This window comes from Eumetopias jubatus, unplaced genomic scaffold (assembly GCF_037043125.1).
Source record: "Eumetopias jubatus isolate StellerSeaLion01/CBP00866 unplaced genomic scaffold, mEumJub1_p1.0 scaffold_5, whole genome shotgun sequence".
Classification (NCBI taxonomy): domain Eukaryota; kingdom Metazoa; phylum Chordata; class Mammalia; order Carnivora; family Otariidae; genus Eumetopias; species Eumetopias jubatus.
The window spans coordinates 143,036,403-143,056,993 of record NW_028274811.1 but is presented as its reverse complement, the minus strand read 5'-3'; the positions used below and the strand labels follow the sequence as shown (position 1 = coordinate 143,056,993).

Genomic DNA, 20,591 nt, shown 5'->3' with positions numbered 1-20,591 from the left:
CCACTGAGGTCATTTAAACTTAGCCTAAGACTGAAAGCAAAGGAAGCCAAGCATTTCAGTCACAAACCTAAATCCCAAGCAAAGACCCACGTGTAAAGCTAAAAATACTGAATTTCAAAGACTTTGGTATAAAAGAGCCTCTAAACCCTAAAGAGACATTAAGCAGAAATCCCCTGAGTAACTCAAGAGAATAAAAATGTCAGGGAGGGGGCGGAGGGAGAGAGGTTTGTGGAATCACAGAATCCTTCCATCACCTGTCTGTGAGTGGAGTTATGACAAGCCTGTCAGTGCAGCCTAAAAATTCATTCTGGTATACGAAAGCCACATCTGTGATGTGGATCATCATCTTGTCAGAATCTTCGTTAAAATAAAATCTGCACTGTTTCAGCCACTCAAAATCTGTAGGGCTCTTGATATGCATATGACACTGAAATGCAAAAGATATATGTTAAAGTTGAGATGAGAACCACGTATTAAATATGCACATTAGCATTCATGTAGATCATAATGGGATGCAAATGGAACTCAGAGACAAACCAACTGGTTCGGAGATGTCAACTACATCACCATCTAACCCATTCATTTGCTGATCAGCACAAAGGATACTTTAGAAGATACGGGAAGAGGAAAATTCAAGAGAAATCCTTAATTGTGCCCACCAATTTAAATAGTAGGACATATTTTAATAGTAAGATATTCCATTTCTCACGTGGCACCCGTCAATGCCCATACTACAGCCCTAGCCATAAAAAGTATCATCTACAAAACACATGTTTTGGCATACAAAGACAGAATCAAACAATCTCACTGGGAAAAAAGGCATCTCTTATGATTATGACAAAGTACACTGTTGGGTTGTTTTTTTCTAATCCATCCATTATTTTTCCTAGGATTTGCAGCAGGCCAAAATGTCTAACATCTAAATGGCACGTTATTGTCCAGCAATGCTTTCGCCTGAATATATTAACCAAAATTTTAAGCCCTTTCAATCAGTTTTCTTGGACAAATAATAAATCTAAAATTATCCAGAGCCCTTTATTTCTCAGAGAAGCAAATGGTGTGCTTAACTGTTAAGAGAGGAGATTAGAACACAGCAGCTTGCAAGAGCTTCTTCCCAACACATCAGAACAAATCTTTTATGATCTTTTTTACATAATGGGGTGAGACACGATCCAGCAAATTATTATGAAAATAAGACCTTCTTGCCTCTTATCTAATGCTCTATTTTAGAGTAGAGGACAAATTTCATTTCTTTCCACACTTCCTGTCTTCTACAGCTACTAAACTCTGTGTGCCACCCTATCCTCTCTTTAAAGGCAAAAATCTGCATGACACCTGAATGTCACCAACCATATTAGGAAAGGCCACTGGCAGTCAATGACATAAAAGGTAGCAAAACTTGTTAAAGATAGGATTTATCAAAAGCCTTAGAGGAAGCACAAAGCCACTCTACCAGCAGTGTTACCTATTTTTCTATAATAATAAATTGGTAATCCTTAACTACTAACTTACAGGAGCACAAGACAAATGCAAAGCTTTTTCAGGATGCTACCTGGCAGTTTAGTGTTAACGATGATCACATAAAGAATTTTTAAAATAAAGTCGAGTTGCTCAATAACATCTTAGCAGAGATCATCGAAATGGGACTGAAATTTCAGTTAAAGACCGAAAAAGAAAATCTGACCAACAATGTCTCATCATGAAGGTGACCTTTTGCCTTAATCTAACCTTTTCTTTGAATTCATTCAAACCAATTCCAGTGGGTAAACACAGATAGTACCTAGTATTTGTTTTTCTGTATATGCCATAGCATTTAGAAAGCATTTACCAAGTCATCAAATATATCCCTTTGGTGCACATGAATAGTAATCAAAGTCTCATATTTAACTCGTTCCATGGAACTCAGATCCTTTGTTGTGATGCCTATCAATGTGTTCAAGAGCTCCAGAAAAGATTGATTGGTTTTCTGCATGATTTTTTTATCAAACTTGGCATTTCTGAGGGCTTCTTCTGAATCCCGGGTCCATATCATTTGAATTCCCAATAATCCAACCTTATGGAAACAAAAAAGGCTTTATGAGTGTGTATGGCATATTAATATATTTAAATAGAAATTACAATACAGTAAATAATGGTGAGTATTATGCAAATGTAAGGCCATTCTTGATTACATCAACTTGATTCATTGTTTGGAAACCTATGGAAATTCTTTTCATACTGTTCACCTGGCAATTACATACGTACAGCCTCATCATGTGTCCACAATTTTTTCCTTGTAATTTTAAATCATTTACTGTTAAAGTCACATTTCCTTGATACATAAACTTAAAGTTACTGGAAGGGAAAGCATATGTCTTAAACCTGTTTTCCTTGAACTAGCACAAGGTTGACACATGGTAGATACTCACAAAATCTTTATTGATCATATTGGCTAAGAAAACATCATTTTCTGCATTCTAATGCTAAAATATATTTCTTGTCTTTCTGGCAAAGCATACACTCAGTACTTTTTTTATGATTTCTTTATTGAACAGATTCAGTAGGAAAAAAACCTTTTAAGTTAAAAAATATAAAGAAAACATAAGTATATAAAACATACGTAAGACATATATATATATATATAACCAAATAATCTGTAGCTGAAACCTTTAAGCTTATCTATATTAAGAAATCCTCATGAAAATCTTAATTCTGGTCCAGTCTTAAATTATAGCCAGTTGTGTAACTTACAACAGACAATGTATGAAATCTAAAATGACTATTCTGTAGAAAATACTTCCCAATTTCAATACACTGACCTGAGCAGGGAAGGAAGAAAGAAATTCAATCAGCTGGAAACCTGTTTCTTGAATATTTGCAGCTGCCTGGCGAATCACAAGATGCAAGGAGGACCGAGACTCCTCTAGGAGAGAATTAAGCCAAACTTCCACATTACCCTCTGCCATCACAGGTTTATCCAATTCAACAGTCTCGCCCTCTCGAGAGCAGATTGACAGAATGCGATCATAGATCTGTGGTAGAAGCCCAAAAAAAAAGAAAAAAAAAAAAAAACCAGCCATATTCATATAAAGAATGAATTCCTCTGCTGCCCTCTTCTCAATGTTATCCTTCCCAAAGGAAGTTAAGCTATACATTATAAAATAAAAGGCAAAAGATGATATAAAATCAATTTCAAACCAACAAAAAGTAGTTACCCATGAAACCTAAAAGGGAATACTAAATCAATTCCAAATAGTCTATACCTGGGAGGGGAAAGCTTGTTTTCTAAGAGAAATATTCAGTACAAAGGTGATGATCAAAAAACATCTAGTTTCCCCAAATGAAATGGGACACTGTAAGAGCTTGTCATCCACATGGCAAGCTTACCAAGTCGACACTGACAATGTTCAGGTCAACACGATCAATGCAAACACCTGACCATGTAAGTCCAATTCTGTAGAAAATGCTGTGCCAGGGAGTTGCTGGTGGCACATAACATTTTCTGATTCAAACCCAGCTCCTCGTCTGGTCCTCTCACCCCAGTTTCCATGCAGTATGGCCTCTCGAGAATAGCATCCTATATACTAAAATACAGGCTCAAATGGTGCTCTGACACTCATTGACCACACAGTGGTGGAGGACACATCTCTGAGACGAAATTTCCTGCTTATAACTGGTCCATTAAAAACCATACCTGTCCTGCTTCCCTGCCCACTTCACAGGCTGTTCGTGACAAGTAAATCAAAGCAAACTATCAAGTAAATACAATGCTTGTTGTCATTATTGTTCTTTGGTAATTGGAATATTGTTCCCCTGGGCCCCAATTTAGGACTGTAATAATGAACCCTCCTTAGTTGTAGACAGACCTGGTCTACCAAGAAGCCCATAAGACTGAATGGCCTGTCACTTCCATGGCCTGTCACTTACACGATCCCTTTCCAAGTTCTGAATCTAGATTTGTATTTATCCTTTTACAAGAGTTAGGACCCACAGAAACAGGATCTGCCCCTGGTTGTAGAAACGTTATGGCAAGAACAAACGAAAAAAATAAATAAATAAATAATGCTATTTATTTTAAGAAGTAATTGCTATGAACGGTGTCTAAAAATGAGGAAGTTTAATCTGTCCTCACTGTACAAGGAGACGGTGAGAAGCTTTCCTCTAGAACCATGAGATCCCAGGGCAGGAGGATTTGAGCAAAGCATCAGGGAGAAATTCCTGTGTAATTCATTACCTCTTTCGATACACACGTCCAGTAGATCCACAAGAAACGATGATTTTAAACCACTAAGTCCATACGGCCCTCCCTTCCTCTCTGCCCGCCCTCCTTCGTCAAGGCTTTGTTGTAGCAGCTCAGCCTTTTCCATCTTAACTGGCAATCACTTCTGACATGGGTTTCCATGCCCCCACCCCCTTCCATTCTCCCTCTGACACTGAGCCAGAGCATCCTTCTGAAACACAAATCAGGTCACTTCCCTGTGTAAAAACCTCCTATGCCTTCTGTCATGTTCAGGACGAAGTGGAATTCCGTAGCGTGATGCACTTGGCCTTTTGGAATCTGGTCCATGTCGCCTTCTCCCGCTTTTCCCTTTGCTCACGACTGCCTCTTATGGGTTAAAATGTGTGCCCCCAAAATATATGTTGAAGTCCTAAGCCCCAGTACCCGTGAATGGGATCTTATTTGGAAATAGGGTCTTTGTAGATGTCATCAAGTTAAGATGAAGGTGGTCCCTAAAAACACCTACTGGTGTTTTTACAAGTAGAAGGAAATTAAGACACAGAGACACAAGGAAAACATCATGGGAAGACATAGGCAGATGTCAACGTGACACGGGTCTAAGCCAAGGACCATCCAGGGTTGCCAAGTGCCACTAGAACCTAGGAGAGAAGCATGGAATAAATTCTCCTTCAGAGCCTCCAGTAGGAACCAACCCTGCTGACATCTTAGATCATCAGACTTCCAGCCTCCAGAACTGTGAAAGAATACATTTCTGTTGTCAATCCAGAGCAACCCTAGCAAACCAATACAATCCCTCACACACCCACACTTCTGACAGCCCGGGTTGCCTGCACCTCCTTCAGACCCCTGTGCCTGCCCTTCCTTCTGAATGGGCCATGTTCCAGTTCCCCGTCTGCCTGGTTATGTTTCACTTCAAAACACCAGTTTAAGCACCATGTTCTCTGCAGGAAGCCTTCCCTTACACCCCTGACACCAAGTGAAGGCTCCCTGACAGCATTCCCATGCTCTCGGTGCCTCACACAAGCACAGCCAGTCAATAATTATCAACTGTTTAATTGCCAAATTTCTGACAAATGCTGCACTGCATAAAAACGACTTCAGTATTGATTATGATAAATTCTTCCTTGGAACCCCAGGACGAGCGCCATGCCTGGCACATACCCAGGGGCGGGAACTTACGTAACTGGCTTTTGATTGCTTGCGCTGCAACAGGCCCACCACTGCAGCAACTGCACTCTAGACGGACCCCACCTGAGCACGGTTCCCCGAGGCCTGTGTATTCCCGTGTTACGCACACCATCCGGCACACGGAGGTTGCTCAGCAAATGCAAACTGCACGCTAGGATGAATAAATGAATGGCACCGAGGGTTTACAGGAAGCCCCAGGGGACAACGGAACACACTGTCAAACCAGAAGGGTCACTTTCTCAGGGAACTGCGGGTGAAGGGATGGATCAGGCAGAATCTCCTGGCAGCTGTGCCAATGGCATCATCCTCATGTCCAATGGCTTCTCTTGGGTTCCACAACTCCATGATTCCAGAAACTTCTTGGAGGTGTTAAAAAAATAAAAAGGTTTCAGTCAAGCATGATGAGAAACAGGGACGGCGATCATGCCAAAAACTTCTGAAAGCTGATTAAAACAATCCAATCACTGTGGAAATTCTGTTTAGCGAAGGCACTATTTTCTGAACAATTGGTTTCTTTGTTTTGTCGAATTTCTCAACAGCTAGCTTGGCATGCAAAACCCTGAATGCCACACACAATGCATTCCTAATCACATTTAAACTAGTTGTTACCCAAATTTACACTTTGGAGATTAAGAAATCACACAATTCTGAAGGCAAACAGGGCCCACAAGTTTGTCTTTGATCACTGGCTGAGAGCACGAACGGACAGGAAAGTCACCCTTTGTACACACCAGAGAGCTATTTCATAAAGACAGTGGAGGTTTAAGAGATGGCAAGTGCTGGCCAGCAATTAGAATCAGGCAAACCTTTTCATGAAACTTGACGGTTTTAATGTTGTCAAACACGTTCAGCAAATGGGCTTGTATAGTGTGTGTGTCTGATGCCTGCCCCAGTATCTCCAAAAGCGCAGGGTCTGAGACGAAGAAGAACCGAGGAAAGCACAGTCTTTTTTTCTCCAAGTATCTACGTGGGGAAAGGCAAAGAGAAACTGTATAAACACACAGAGCGGGCCTTTCTAGAAATAAATTAATCTGGATGGGGAAAGGCGGGAAAGATCTTGAGACAAGCTAATTTTCCCACATATTGTTCAATGTCTTGGTTTTGTTTTATTCCTCATCTTGCCAAGTAGCATTCCATATTTGGACAAGAAACAATTTTTTTTTTCCCAGGATTGAGAGGAGAATTTCTTCATTTTTCACAAGTGTGAGGCATACATTTGACTTCGTCTGGGAAATCCTGTACTTTCTTGGTAGAGGACAGGAGCAATTACACACAAGGAGTTTGTGGGGGGGTGGTTTAGGTTTGTTTGCAAGCACGGTGCTGTGTCAGTGAAAGGCTGCATCTCATTCTGGGAATTGTATCTTAAAGAATGCAATGAATCCATCACCAAAGCAGAAGCAAAATCCAGCTCTGAATAAACTGTGCGAAGGGGCTCTGGACCTGCTCTCTGCTCCAGGATTTACTGAAACCCAGGGAATGTTCCTGTCATTGCCCTGCTTTCAACTGTGCTTTCGTTTCTCTATTTGCTTTATTTTATGGTGACTCCTTAATGCTATGGATATATTTTTTTTTGTTATGTTCATATCAATACCTCTGTAATTTCATTTCCTTGCATACTTCAATATAATTATTACAGTTTTCATTGTAATTTCTTTTTGAAATCTTACCAGAAATCCTTCTTAAACTTTTGCCTTTTAATTTCTATTCCTTCCTTGTCATGTGTATTATTGTTTCATTCCTGTGTAAAATCATGGGGGAAATATTCTTATGGCAAAGAGGCAGGTTCTCTTCATAGAAGGTATTTACTAAGGACAGTGGAGACCAGAAGCCGAGCAAGCTGGTGCCCTCGAGGCCACGCACGGGGAACGCTTGGCCACCCATACTTAGTCAAATGCTGGACCTGTGTGTCACTGAGTGGGAGGCCCAGCATGAGGGTAAGAGCTAAATTCCTTAAGACAAAAGAGAGGACATTTTTCAGAGCCTGAAAGAGGCAAAGAAAGGAAGGAGACAGAAAGGTGGACTGTGGAAGTGAGGTGCCTCTAAAGTAACTGAAATGAACGAGCTTCCTGTGTGTGATGTAATCTTCCTCCTCAACGCTCATGAAATACTCGGCAAAATACACTCTACAAACGATCCTGTTGGCACTTTGGATTTATTCACTCTGGGCATGTAAAAAAAGCACAAAGTCTGGCCTCAGAGAGTGGGCAGGAGAAGGCTCTCCAAGGATCTCTGTTTCCGTCCCCCTTATTTTCCTAAAGTCTTACTTTCATGCTCAGAGTGTTTCATGTTGTTTTAGCTTTTTACTTCCCTTACTCAGTCTAAAAAGGCCAATTTTATTTTAAATATCCCAATCCATCTTATTCGTGGAAGCTTGATCTTTACTCTTTAGTGAGAACAGGGAATTCCTTATTCTCATTGGTAAGCACAAGGAATTCTTACCAATTCCTCCCCCTTACTTGTCCCCTTCACAGTAACCTAGTCTGAATCTGAGGAGGGACCGGGTAATGTTGTCTATCCAGTGAGACAAGGCTGAAAGGAGGCATGTGGAAAGTGACGACCAAAACTCTGCGAGAGAGTAAACGAAACAATTGATTCCTGACCACGGGAAGTCCCTTCCTATTGATGCAGAGCCTCATCAGCTGGGAAGAGTGTTCTTTTGTGTAAACGTGAATACTCCAGTGTTTAGAACAGAACTACACACTTTGGCCCATAACCTCTCGGGAACAGAATCAAAAGCCATGAGAAGCTCAGTAAAAACTGTGAATAATTTCAGAGTAGACTTTTTCCTCTGAGGAGTTACAAAATAATGCTGAAATGCCAAGTGATAGAGTAGAGCATGATAAAAAAGAATGAAAAAGGAAAGAGGAGAAAAGGAGTGTATTTGTGTGCATGGGTGTGTACCTACAGCGGCGGGTGGGAGAGGAGTAAGCAAAGACAAGTAACAAACTCAGCTGCATAGACCAGAGATAGGACTCCCCAGCGAGTTTCTCAGGGGTAACTGAGTCCTGCATGATGTCCCAGTGATTCGTGCTCTCAGTCTTTCCAACATGAAGAGCCCTGAGAGCACGGAACATTTCTAGTCCTTTCCCTCTTTCCCTCTCGCCTGAGTCTGGTGGTAGACTGCATGGCCATCAAGCCAGCTCCCCATCCAAAAGAACGTTTAGAGGTGCTGCAACACAGCTGGTCATGCTAATCATTGTGGTTAAGAAGAATGGCACATCATCGACCATTTGAAAACAAAAATCCTTCTTTTGTCAAATGACCTGCAACAGTCACTCCTTGACTTCATTCCACAATTTTATAAGGCATATCAAATCATTCATACCTGAGAATCTATTTTTCTAAAAATTTATTTTGGAGGATATGCTTGCAAGTGGCTTTGCTGTATACTTGAAACTAATATAATGTTATATGTCAATTATACTTCAATAAAAATAAATTATAAACGAAAGCATGTGTAGTTAACCGTTTTTACAATATTACTATTTAACATATTTCTGCTCACATGATTTGATCTTGACTTGCCAAAGGAAAAGAAAAGAAGAATATCTGTTACTCTTAGAATTCACCCAGCCTCCATATACACGTGTGCGTGTGTGTGTGCGCACTGATAGATGCATGAAGCCTCGTTTCTGTATAATCTTGACTACTTGTGTACATTACACTGTTCATATTGTTCTTGGCTGCATATAATGAAATATTTTGCCTCTTCAGATGTTTTTCCAAGAAGGAAATCAGAAAAGTAGGTGTATTAATTTTAAAAAGCAAGAGCTGCTTGAGAATGTTTGCAAGAAATTGTCCCAGTGATGGAAGCAGCCCTAAGTCCTATTATTCCAACATCAGGACAAATCCAGCAAGGGCTTGCAGAGAACATGAGGTGCCAAGCTACCAGTTTTATCTGTGCAACATCAGACATGAACTAAGTTTTAGCAAAAGAAAATCGATGTGCCTAATGCTGTCTAGTCCCTCTGGTCCCATTCATCTCTAGGATGCTAAGGGAGGTTTTACAGGACCAGTTAACTTACCCCGTGAGGGATTTCTGGCACATTTCCAGCTGGTCCAGCAAGTGTGGTAAGAGCTGCCCCATGGTCTCATCTCCAACACAACACTGAACTACATTTGGCATTTCATGAGCCCGAGTCATAATCTTCACCCAAGATTTATCAATATTGGAAAAGCGCTTGGCTTCCTACAAGAACGAGGTAATAACACACATGGACACATCTGTGATCTCAAGGACAGAGCATCTCACACACCCTTCCATTGAGGCCAGATTTCTGACCAGTCGCATACGCCAACTATACCTGCCTGAAAGGTCACACGTGCTCTATTTCAATTTTCCTTCTGCACCATCCCACCCCCTTCCTTACAGAAGGTACCACCATTATGTTAACTAAAAGAAGACAGATACAGAAATGAAAATACAATATGAGACAGCCTGGGAGGAAAGAGCACTCCTAAGCATTTTTGACAGTTATCTCTAAATAAAGTGAATTTTGTGTTTTTCAAGTTTTCTACTCTGAGCACTGAATCGTTTGTATATCTAGAAAACAAAGCAAACATTTAAAAATAAGACACAAAACTAGGGGATGCCTGGGTGGCTCAGTCAGTTAAGCTTCCGACTCTTGGTTTCAGCTCAGGTCATGATCTCAGGGTCCTGGGATCAAGCCCCACATGGAGCCCTACATTGAGCCCCACATTGGGCTCCCTGCTTAGCAGGGAGTCTACTTCTCCCTCTTCCTCTTCCTTTGCCCCTAACCCTGCTCTTGCTCACTCTCTCTCAAATAAATAAATGAAGTCTTTAAAAAAAAAAAAAAAAAAACTCCCTCTGCCCCTCCCCACCTGCATACATTCTCTCTCTCTCAAATAAATCTTTAAAAATAAATAAATATAAGGTACAAAATTAATTACAGTATAACCCTAATATTGTGAAATTTTTAAACATGGATTTTTTTCAGAAAAAAAGTGGAAAATGCAGAGATTATTTTTGGTTTTCTTCCCTAAAACTTTCTATAGTTTACCAAGAAGCATGTACTATCAAATATGAGAGCAAGACACCCCACCTAGCTCCTTCAATGTTGTATGTGAAAAGTTTCCACTATTAAGTCCAATTTGAGATTCTCCTCCACCCAACAAGAAACACACGCCCAAATATAAAAGCAAAAATAAATATAAACACTTAAAATTTCAGTGTGTGGATACATTTCACCAGTAGGTGAAAAATACATCAGCTAAAAGATCTGTCCTCTATAATGAAATTGAAAACTCATCATGCGGAAAGGTAGGAAGCCTGAGGAAAGAGAACATGCAACATAATCGTGCTTCTAAAACTAAAGCGTATTGTTAAAACATTACAATTTTGCAAACAATTTAAGGTAATTGAATAAGAATCCTTGAGATTTGGTAAAAACGTTTTTTATAAAAATTTCGAAATACTACACTCCATATTCCCCGTGAGATGATTAAATCTGATGAGAGAAACATGCTCCACAATCTCAAAAAAAAGGCCTTTTATTGTCTGGAGATTGTTTCCACCCCCCAGTTCTCCAGTGCAGATATAATTGGGTATACTGTACAGCGTGGGTTGTTCTAAACTGTCAGAAGTAGCAGAAAAAATTATCCTACCATTGTCAAGATAACGACTCCATAATTCTACACTGTTCCAAATTCTACCTTCAAATTACCTGAAGAAACGTACCAATTATGCAGGCATTCGTCCTTTGTTTTCTTAACCCTCTGCTTCCTACAAAATGGCACAGTTCTCTCGCATTCACAGCCTTTCTTCTCCACAATTGCTCTCTCTTTGAAAAACAGTTCAATAGCAACAACAAAAAGAACGGGAAGGGTGTGGCTCAACAGAAGTTGAGATATTATTGCATATTTAAAGGAATTATTAGTTAGCAGATAGTTCTCTACCTTAAAACCCTGATGAAATCCTAAGGAAAATTCTCAAACCTTGGGCAGCTGCTTAGCAATATCTCCTCCCACAAAGACAGCTTCTAGGTAAATCCACAAGTTCTGCACCATCATCCAGTTCTCAATGACGTCTGATGAGTTAGAAAGGCACTGCACCCACTTTTGAATCTGGGCCTTGAAGGGCATATTGTACCTAAAATGAAAAATACATTCAGCATTTTGGGGGTTTTTTTGTGTGTTTTCTTTTTATTGTTGTTGTTTTCAAACTAAAAGTTTTTTTATCCTAATTTTTACCTATTTCTTTAGGACTTTGATTACGTTGCCGGCTTTTTTTTTTTTTTAAGATTTATTTATTTAAGTAATCTCTACACCCAACGTGGGGCTTGAACTCACGACCCTGAGACCAAGCGTCACATGCTCTTCCAATTGAGCCAGCCAGGCGCCCCCTGTTGCAGCATTTTAAAATGATGCTACCAAGTGACTAATTCATCGTATATTTATTGGACATTGTTCAACTTGCTCTTTTTTGATCCAGAGCATAGAGAGGTGGGAAAAGACGTGTCATCTGAGGAGCAGATCAGGCATTAGACTTGACTCCACCCAACTTCTAAAGTAATAAAATTTGAGTCATTGTTGCTACAGCCAAGAGCATAATATTCTTTCTGCTGACCTTCTATGCCTATTCCAGGGACTCTCTCTGGTTTTTCATATAAAATGGAGCAATTACAGGGACATTGGTGGAGACCATACAACTAATTCAATTTTCAAATATGATGACCCCTGCACTCTCTCTAGCCTCCCCTTTCCTGGATCTCTTTCCAAATTCCCACTCACTCATGTCGACACGCTGGTGTTTGTGTGGGTGTACGTGTGTGTGTGTGTGTGTGTGTGTGTGTGTGTGTGTGTGTGTGTTTGTTAGGGCTTACATGTCTGTACATGGACACTCTGAAAGCCACTTTTCAGTCTCTCGGACAGTTAAACTAGCTTCCCTTTTTCTTTCTTGAGACAGAAACCAATAGTAATCTTGCAATGTCTTTTTTCCTTCTCTTTGGATGGAGAACCCCATTTCTCCCCAGGCACAGAGCTGCCCAGTTACAATACTGAATTTCCCAGCCTCCCTCTGCAGCAAAATGCAGTCCCAGGACTGTTCCACCTCAGTAGGTCTCAACCTTGGCCGCCCTCCGGGATCATCCAGCAGATCTTAAAAACTACTCATGCCTGCCTGGGTCCCCCCACCAAGAGACTCTGATTCAACCAGGCACTGGGCTGTAAATTCCCTAGGTGTGTCCAGCATATAGCCAAGTCTGAGAACCACTCTCCTGGATGAGAAGTAGCAGCACTGGATGGGAGGGGAATTATCGAAGAGAAGGACCACACTTGGAAAAGACAGAAAAGTGAGCCAGACAAAAGCATGGGTCCCTGATGATGAGGTGGATCTTCTCATGAACCTTGGAGCTCCTTTTATGTAAGAGACACACAAACCTCAGTCTGATGCAAGCAATGTCGTATGTGGTGCTTCCATTATCTGCAGACAAAATCCTACACGATTACACTAACTATCACTGTTCTCCCTCTTTTTCTTCTCCCTTATTGACCCCCACTATGGACTTGAAGTCTTCTCAAATATTAGTCATATTCGTGAATAAAATTTTCATTCCCATAGTCTTAATTGTGAAACAGACTGTTTTAATATTCCACATATTTCTGGGGTTTTTTTTTTAATTTATTCTTTTCACTAGAATGCAGTTCCATAGCAATGGAAGTCTTTGTTTTATTCACCCTTCTATCCATAACACCTAGAAGAACACAGGGCACATAGTAGGTGTTCAATAAATTTGTATCGAACATGTGTTCCTCGCACAACTCTTGTCTGTGGATTCAATGTCATTGGTAAGGATAGTTGACCAATCCCTAACATAGATAATTTTTTAAATACTTTATTTATTTGTTTGACAGAGAGAGAGCATAAGCAGGGGGGAGTGGCAGGCAGAGGGAGAGGGAGAAGCAGACTCCTTGCTAAGCAGGGAGCCCAATGCGGGGGCTCCATCCCAGGACCCTGGGATCATGACCTGAGTGGAAGGCAGATGCTTAACCCACTGAGCCACCCAGGTGCCCCACATAGACAATTTTTACTTAATTTATACGTGTACATTTTCCACCTCCCTAGGGTGTGTTATTTTCCACCTATCCTTCATTCTACTTGGGTATGAATCACAACCAAATTCATTAAAACTGTCAAATCCTAAGCAGATCAGAGTCAAGGTTACCAATGGTCTAAATCTCTAAGATCTAATTTTATATTCCATATTACTCACTTCAAATACTCAAGTATACGAAGTAAATGTGAAGAAGAGAAATTTTTATCCAAACAGCATTAAGGGGTTATTAATCCTTACATTAAAATTATTGATACACATACACACAGAATAGAGTGACATTTGACAGACAGAATGCAATAAACTCATATCTCAGTGATACCCACATGCTACACTAAGATGCTGGAGAACAAAAAACTATTTCAGAAAGAGCAAAGGGAAGCAATGAACCTAGGAAATGTTAAGTTCATGAGTCCAAGGCTCGTGTGTCCAAAGCTTGACGGCTTTGCTGGTAAGTGTCAAATAGAAGTGTTAGACTAGTACTGGTCTGTGCTGTTTCACTTCTCTTTATGAATTAAATTCATTCTCCATCTTAATCTGTCATCTCATTAAAGTATGTACACAACTTAAGAGTTTCTAGTCCACAGATGTTGGCACAATGATTTCCCAAGTAGAACGATTATTCTAAAACTCAGCCTCGTTTCCCCTGGACTCCGGAGTCTGTTGAGCTGTCAGCTGTGTGGCAAGGCTTGTCAACTGCAAAGTTGAAATGTTCTGCAAGATCCACGTGGCTAATTACATGTTGCATTATTTTGTCCAGTTGATGGTCTCAGACACATCCCACAAATAGGGGATAATGAAATAAAAACAGGATTATACATGCTGTGCCAAAGGCTAAAATTACAACAAGGATTTTTAACATTAAATAAATTCTATGGGGGCTACTGCTGCATTTTAAAAATGAATTTCCCTTTAAATGTTCGTTATGATGGTTCCCGAATCTCAGGGGAAAGACGGACGGACTTCCTACCTGTTGCTCAATAGGGAGCCCAGCAACATCAAGCTGTCCTCCATGCTGGCGATGATTTCTGAGGTGCTGTCTCCCCGCAAGAGGAGCTCTCCACGGGCTTTAAAGGTGCCAAAGGTGAATGCTTTGCTGTCCCACTCGTTCATCACCTGCTTCAGCTTCTGCTCAATGTCCCTCTCTTTCACTGCACTGATACAGATGTCCTATTAAAATTGCAAGCTCTTGTTTTATCACATGAAAGTCACAGATCCTTCTTGAACAGTCTAGATTCAGCAAAGGTCCTAGCCTCACTATTTGCTTCATACGTACCTATACTTTTTTTTCCATCTGTAAAATGCAATATAAGAAATGGTGCATGTGTACATAGATATACAATTAGGGAAAGAGATGAAGATAGAGCTATTACCAAACAGCAGAACCTTAATTTGTAAAACTTCCCATCAAACTCTTCCGGAAAGAAAGATGACAGAAAAGATATGCAAGAATGGAATGCTATTCCGCCACGAGCAAGAAGGACGTCCTGCCATTGGCAACAACGTGGATGGACCTTGAGGGCATTAGGCTAAGTGAGATAAGTCAGACAAATACTATATGATATCCCTTATATGCGGAATCTGAAAAACCAAACTCAAAAAACAGAGTGGAATGGTAGTTACCAGAGGCTGGGGGAGGGGGAATAGGAGAGATGTTTAAGGGTACATACTTGCAACCAGCGGATGATTAAGGCCTGGAGATCCCAATACACAGGACAGGGATTATAGATAACAAAACGACCTTGTAGATATTAAACTTCCTAATAGACTAGAGCGTAATTGCTACCACCAGTAGAAAAAATGATAATTGTGTGGCACAACAGGTGTCAGCTAACACCACCATGACCATCATACAGCAATATAAGTGTATCGAGTCAATACAGCACACAATGTTACATGTCAATTATATCTCCATTTGGATAAAAAACAGGTAATGTAATAACCTTTTCAGTTTTGAAACTCTAATCAAAGACTCAAAATTTAATGTGTCTCTGATTTAACTCTAGAGCCAAATCAGTGCAGTACGAGAGAAGGAAATTAACAGAAACCTGACTTTCCCAGTCTCCTCTGCAGCCACATTTATTCCTAGACCATTAGTCAAGCCCCACCCTTGCCCCGTTCTCTTCTCACGCTGCACTCCCTCTCCCTCTCTGGATGAGCTCATCTATGCCTGCAACCTTTTGCATCTCCAGGTAAGACCCGCATCCACTTGCCTACTAGGCCTCTGTGCTTGCATCTACCAAGGGAACCCCAAACACATTCTGTAAAATATCAAATTCATGCCCCAAATCAAGTTATTTGTACCTTGTCATTCAACTGATTCCCTTCCAATAATTCCCTATCTCAATGATAAGCACATTCACCCACTGAGATCTCTCAGCAGGAAATCTAGGGTTCCTCCTTAGCCCCTCCCCTTGTTTCTCCTACCATGGTCCCTCACTCACCAAATTCTACACAGCTTTGCCTTCTAAAGATCTCCTCAATCTTTTCTCCCCTCTCCAGCTTCACTACCTGCCCCCTTGTCCAATATACCATTATCTCTTGTCTAAGATATTCTTATAACCCCCTAGTTGACTTTCCCATCATTCCCACTGGCCCTCCCCCAATCCTTTCTCCACGCAGTTACCACAGTGATCTTTACAAAATGCAACTCCAACCATGTCATCTCTGCTCAAAGTATGTCTCCCAGATGGCTCCCCATTGGTCCAAAAACCAAAATCAATAACACACCTTCGTCATGCTGGCGTTCCTCTGGTTTCCCAAACACACCTCAGACCATTCACACATGCTGCCTCACCTGCCTAACACTGTCTTCTTTGAAATTTCCAAGCCCCTCCCTGCCTCGCCACACAAGCATATGGACACACACCCCCAGCAGTCATGGACATGCACCCCAGCATTTGCTACCTTTATCACCCCCCCACCCCCAAACAGGTTAAGCCTGTTACTATAGGCTGTCATAGAGCAGATACTTTTACTTCAGTGGTATTTACCACATATTGTAACTATACTATTATTTGGATAATTATTTCAGTACACAAATTATTTAATGATCTATGAATGCAGGAAGGCATCTTTACGCCCCCAGCACTTAACACAAAACCTGTCATATAAACATTTGTTGAAGGAAGAAGAGCTGAATACCCAGAAAAGAGTTTTAATTCTCTTAGTATGGTTTACTAATCCAACATTCCATAATGTAGGAATACTATCAAAATAAATCCCATGGGACCTTCCAATCCCACCACCACCACCATATCATGCTTTCTATCAACTGTACCTCTATTTCCTCCTTGTATTTCAGAAGAGGTGCCTCCATGATATTTCTTAACTTAAAGGTTTCATTCCCCACATCCAGACTATGCCCAGTGAGAGCAGCTATCATTTTCCAGTGCCTCTCCATGATGGCCTTACCGGCCATGTGCTCTAGGAGTGGGCAGCATTCACTGAAATCATCAATGGTCTTCTTTAGATCCAAGAAAGCCTGCCAGTCCTTCAAGGCCCGGGGCAGCTTCCGACACCTGAAAAGTGAAGCCACCATGAGTGGTTATTCAAAGATAAGCCTGGATGTACCCAATCCAAGATGGCCTGCTAGCATTTCTATCAAAAACAGTCATTTTGAATACCGACAGCATTTTCAAATCTCATGACTCAGAGGGTATTTGTTAATATAACATACTTCTACATTATAGTAAACGGCTCCTCCCACTCCAGGAAAGATTTTTTTTTCAACTCCCTCATAAAAATTAACTAGAAAAAAAAGGCATTATTTTAAAGGATAGAGGTGCCTCCCAATTCAACTCAATTCTACAAATACCTTAATATTCTTAATACCTTAAGAGCCTTCTAAGTACAAAGCACAACAGAGTATATCAGGCTGTCAGCCAAAAAAATGTAACAAATGACCCTCTATTTTCTTTGGGTTCAACACTTAAAAGGATGTAGAAAAATGAGAGGGCTCTTGCTTTTATTACAGGAACTCATCTCACATAAACCTCAAATGTTGTTAAGTGTAATATAAATAGAGATCAGCTCCCTCCAAGATGCAGAAAAGCCCCTGACTAGATTCATCCATGTTTAAAGGATGTGCTTGTCTCACCAGGCCCACACAGGGGTAATTAATAAATAGGGTCTGACAAGGGCAATGTCAACAGACAACAGCAAAGCAGCACTATGTGCTTGCAAAACATCTGAGGGTGAGAAGAGAACTTGACCGCCTATCAAAAAAGAAAGCATTTGAGATTCAATAGCTCTGGGCATGCTAACATTTAATTTCTCACCTGTTCTGGAACTCTGAAAGTTCACTGTTGATTTTTTCAATATTCACTTCTGACCAAAGGATATCATGATAGCTATTTACAGTTTCTATGACGCTGTTGTAAAGAGTATATATTTTCTGTAGAAGATTTAGTTGCTTCTTTATTTCAAGAAGCTGAGGATACTGAGTAACTGGCAGCCCAAAAAGCTCCTCTCCTCCAGTGTAGGTGATGTATTTCCGATAGATATTATCAAATTGATTCTAAAGAAAACACAAGTGACAACTCAACAAGATGATTTACCCATGAGTAAACATGTAAATTTCAAAAATTGGCAAATAAGCAAACATGTATGATCTCTGAGCACAGGCAAGTAAGAATAGTAAATAAATGTAACCAATTACATAGAAACTAACTCCAATTATAATCATCCCATATACATTTTTTAAAATAGTCCACAATAGGCCTTTCAATATTAAGGGGAAAAAATGTATGTATCTAAAACACATTAAGGTTTTGGTTGTTTAGATGGTCACAGAAACTAAAAAGATTACCTGAAACATGATAAGCCTATCACTGGCTTCCTGGGGTTTCAAGCCACTGGCCATTGGACCATTCTGAAACAAAAAGTTAAACATAAAATAAAATGAAATGTTGCCTATGGATTTTATGAGCTCAAAGTATTTGCACATCAAAGTTAGCCTGCATGCATGTCACATCAATGACAGGAAACTTCATTTTTTAATTGTAGAAAAGGACTCAAGAAAGTGTCTCATTTGGAAATATTTTCAAGTCTAAAAATACCGCAACTTCTAAATAATACCACAACTAACACCACAATTTCTAAATTTTAAGAAATTTTGAAAATTAAAAACAAGCACTATTCATTTCTTAGGTGACACAGGCAAAGAAGGGTCAATAAGCACTCTATAGGAAGCCCATATACTGCCGGTTTTGAACTAAAACACTAATGCCACAAAACTCACAGATTTTACCATTCTCATATCTATTTGAAAAGTGACATATAATTTTAACATTCCCAACAGGTTTTCCTACATTAGAACACCTTCAATATGTGGATTTCTGTGCTTCTTCATCCATGAAGTTAGTGCATGGATCCAATCTCGTAACTTTTATTAACTTTGTGGTTTGGTGTGTTTTTCCTATATAATAGGCACAGACTGTACCCTTTACATATTCCCTTTCTGTAGTATATTATAATTGGCTAGAAGTTGGTCTTATTATACAACATATTCCCATAGAAGAGTTGGCACTAAAACTCATAAATGAATGACCAAAACATGAACTCCAATCGTCTTGGCTACTTTGTGTCTTCAGCACCAAGGACAGTGCCTGGCACATGCTGGGTACTCTGCGGTGTTTGTGGACCCGAGGAAAGCTGTAGGAGGAGGACCGTTTTAACCATATGTGAATAGTATTTGTCTACACAAGTTTAGAAAGCTATCAAACAGCCTCAAGAACAGACCAATGATATAACATGAAGAGCACTCTTTAAATTCCTCATTTCTTAGATTGCTGTCATGAAAATAAAATTCCCACTCCTAGGGAATTTCATTAAACTTGACATATAATCTTTAAACACTTTGCATGCTCTGTTCACTCTTCCCCAAAAATACAAACAGAAAAAGCTGGAGTTGTACCAAATCATAGTCCAAGTAGAACTGCTGACAGTCCTGAAGGAAGACCTCCACGGTGCTAATAAGTTCCTTCCTAAAACCAGGCTGCAGTGAGATTAATTCATTCTGAACTTCGCTGGCACGTGCCAGGAGCTTCTCCCAAGAATAACGCAGAGTATCAACTTTTTCCATTTCTTCCTTTGCTATCAGAAGCCCGTATTTGTTAAGCAGGGCATAGGATTCCTACACAAAAGAAGGAAAATTTAATTTCTGCTACTCAGATGCATAAATCTACACGCATTTAAAGCATTAAAATGGAAAAGACCAAAATGTTAGGGAAACTACCCAGAGAGTTCTACTATTCTTCTTGCAAACTCTAAAAGCTTAAATGAGCAACTGAGCCCCTAAGCTTCGGTTTCCTCATCTGTAAAATGGGAGAATTCCCTGACTGCTTCACAGGACTTTTGCAAATATCAAAAAACAACATTTTAAATGAATTTCAAAAACACTATAAAAACTATAAATCATTATACAAATAAAGGTAGTTTTATGTAGGCCCCTAAATTGTATTTCAAGACTTCAAAATTATATCATATAAATGAAAAATATAAAATAATCTAACTGCTACTATTAGGATAATAAATCAGGGTTTTAACTCTATCCTGTCCCGTTGTGTTGGTAAGAGGTTCCAACAGTAAGACACAGAGGGAACTTGCACATCAAAACCTGAGCCAAGTCATTGCCCTCAAGATGCAAAATCCTAGACTACTCTCCTAGCTAAAAGATTAAAATTGCTTTTCATGAGAAAGGATTTTCCCTAAATAGCCCTACCCCCTCTCCAACCATTAGTTCTCCCCATACAGGTGGAATGAATACCTAATCATTAATTTGGGGAAGAGACTGTTGATTTGGACAAACCTAGCCCAGTGCCTTTCTCCCTCTTTCTTCTTCCTCCTTGAATGCATCCTCTGGTCTGCACCCCAGGACCAGTAAAGTAAAGCAGGGTAACAGAGGGGCCTGCAGGTTTCCAACGCTGCCTCTGATGCGGGAGTTGGCTCAACAATTCTGGGATATAGTGTTCACAAGCCCATAGTGTCTGTGTATGGATTTGGATGGTAATGGGAATACAGGAGTTGTACACTAAGCCACGTTGTCCAAATAAGTTCTGTCAGGAATAAAGGTTGTATTTTGATCTTGACAACAGTTAGGTGTTTGTTTG

At 40.1% G+C, this 20,591-nt stretch overlaps 1 protein-coding gene across 2 annotated transcripts in view; it reads right to left on the bottom strand.

The window, feature by feature from the left end:
* DNAH5 (dynein axonemal heavy chain 5) overlaps positions 1-20,591 on the bottom strand; it is a 214,577-nt gene that overhangs the window by 135,873 nt on the left and 58,113 nt on the right. For both annotated transcript variants that reach the window (XM_088023719.1, XM_088023720.1), the window contains exons 25-35: positions 19,397-19,615; positions 18,290-18,352; positions 17,760-17,998; positions 16,760-17,000; positions 14,450-14,649; positions 11,363-11,516; positions 9,433-9,596; positions 6,214-6,370; positions 2,799-3,011; positions 1,829-2,053; positions 255-427 (exon numbers count right to left, since the gene is read on the bottom strand). In XM_088023719.1, the coding sequence (XP_087879845.1) occupies positions 255-427; positions 1,829-2,053; positions 2,799-3,011; positions 6,214-6,370; positions 9,433-9,596; positions 11,363-11,516; positions 14,450-14,649; positions 16,760-17,000; positions 17,760-17,998; positions 18,290-18,352; positions 19,397-19,615 (2,048 nt within the window). The remainder of the gene's footprint in view (positions 1-254; positions 428-1,828; positions 2,054-2,798; positions 3,012-6,213; positions 6,371-9,432; positions 9,597-11,362; positions 11,517-14,449; positions 14,650-16,759; positions 17,001-17,759; positions 17,999-18,289; positions 18,353-19,396; positions 19,616-20,591) is intronic.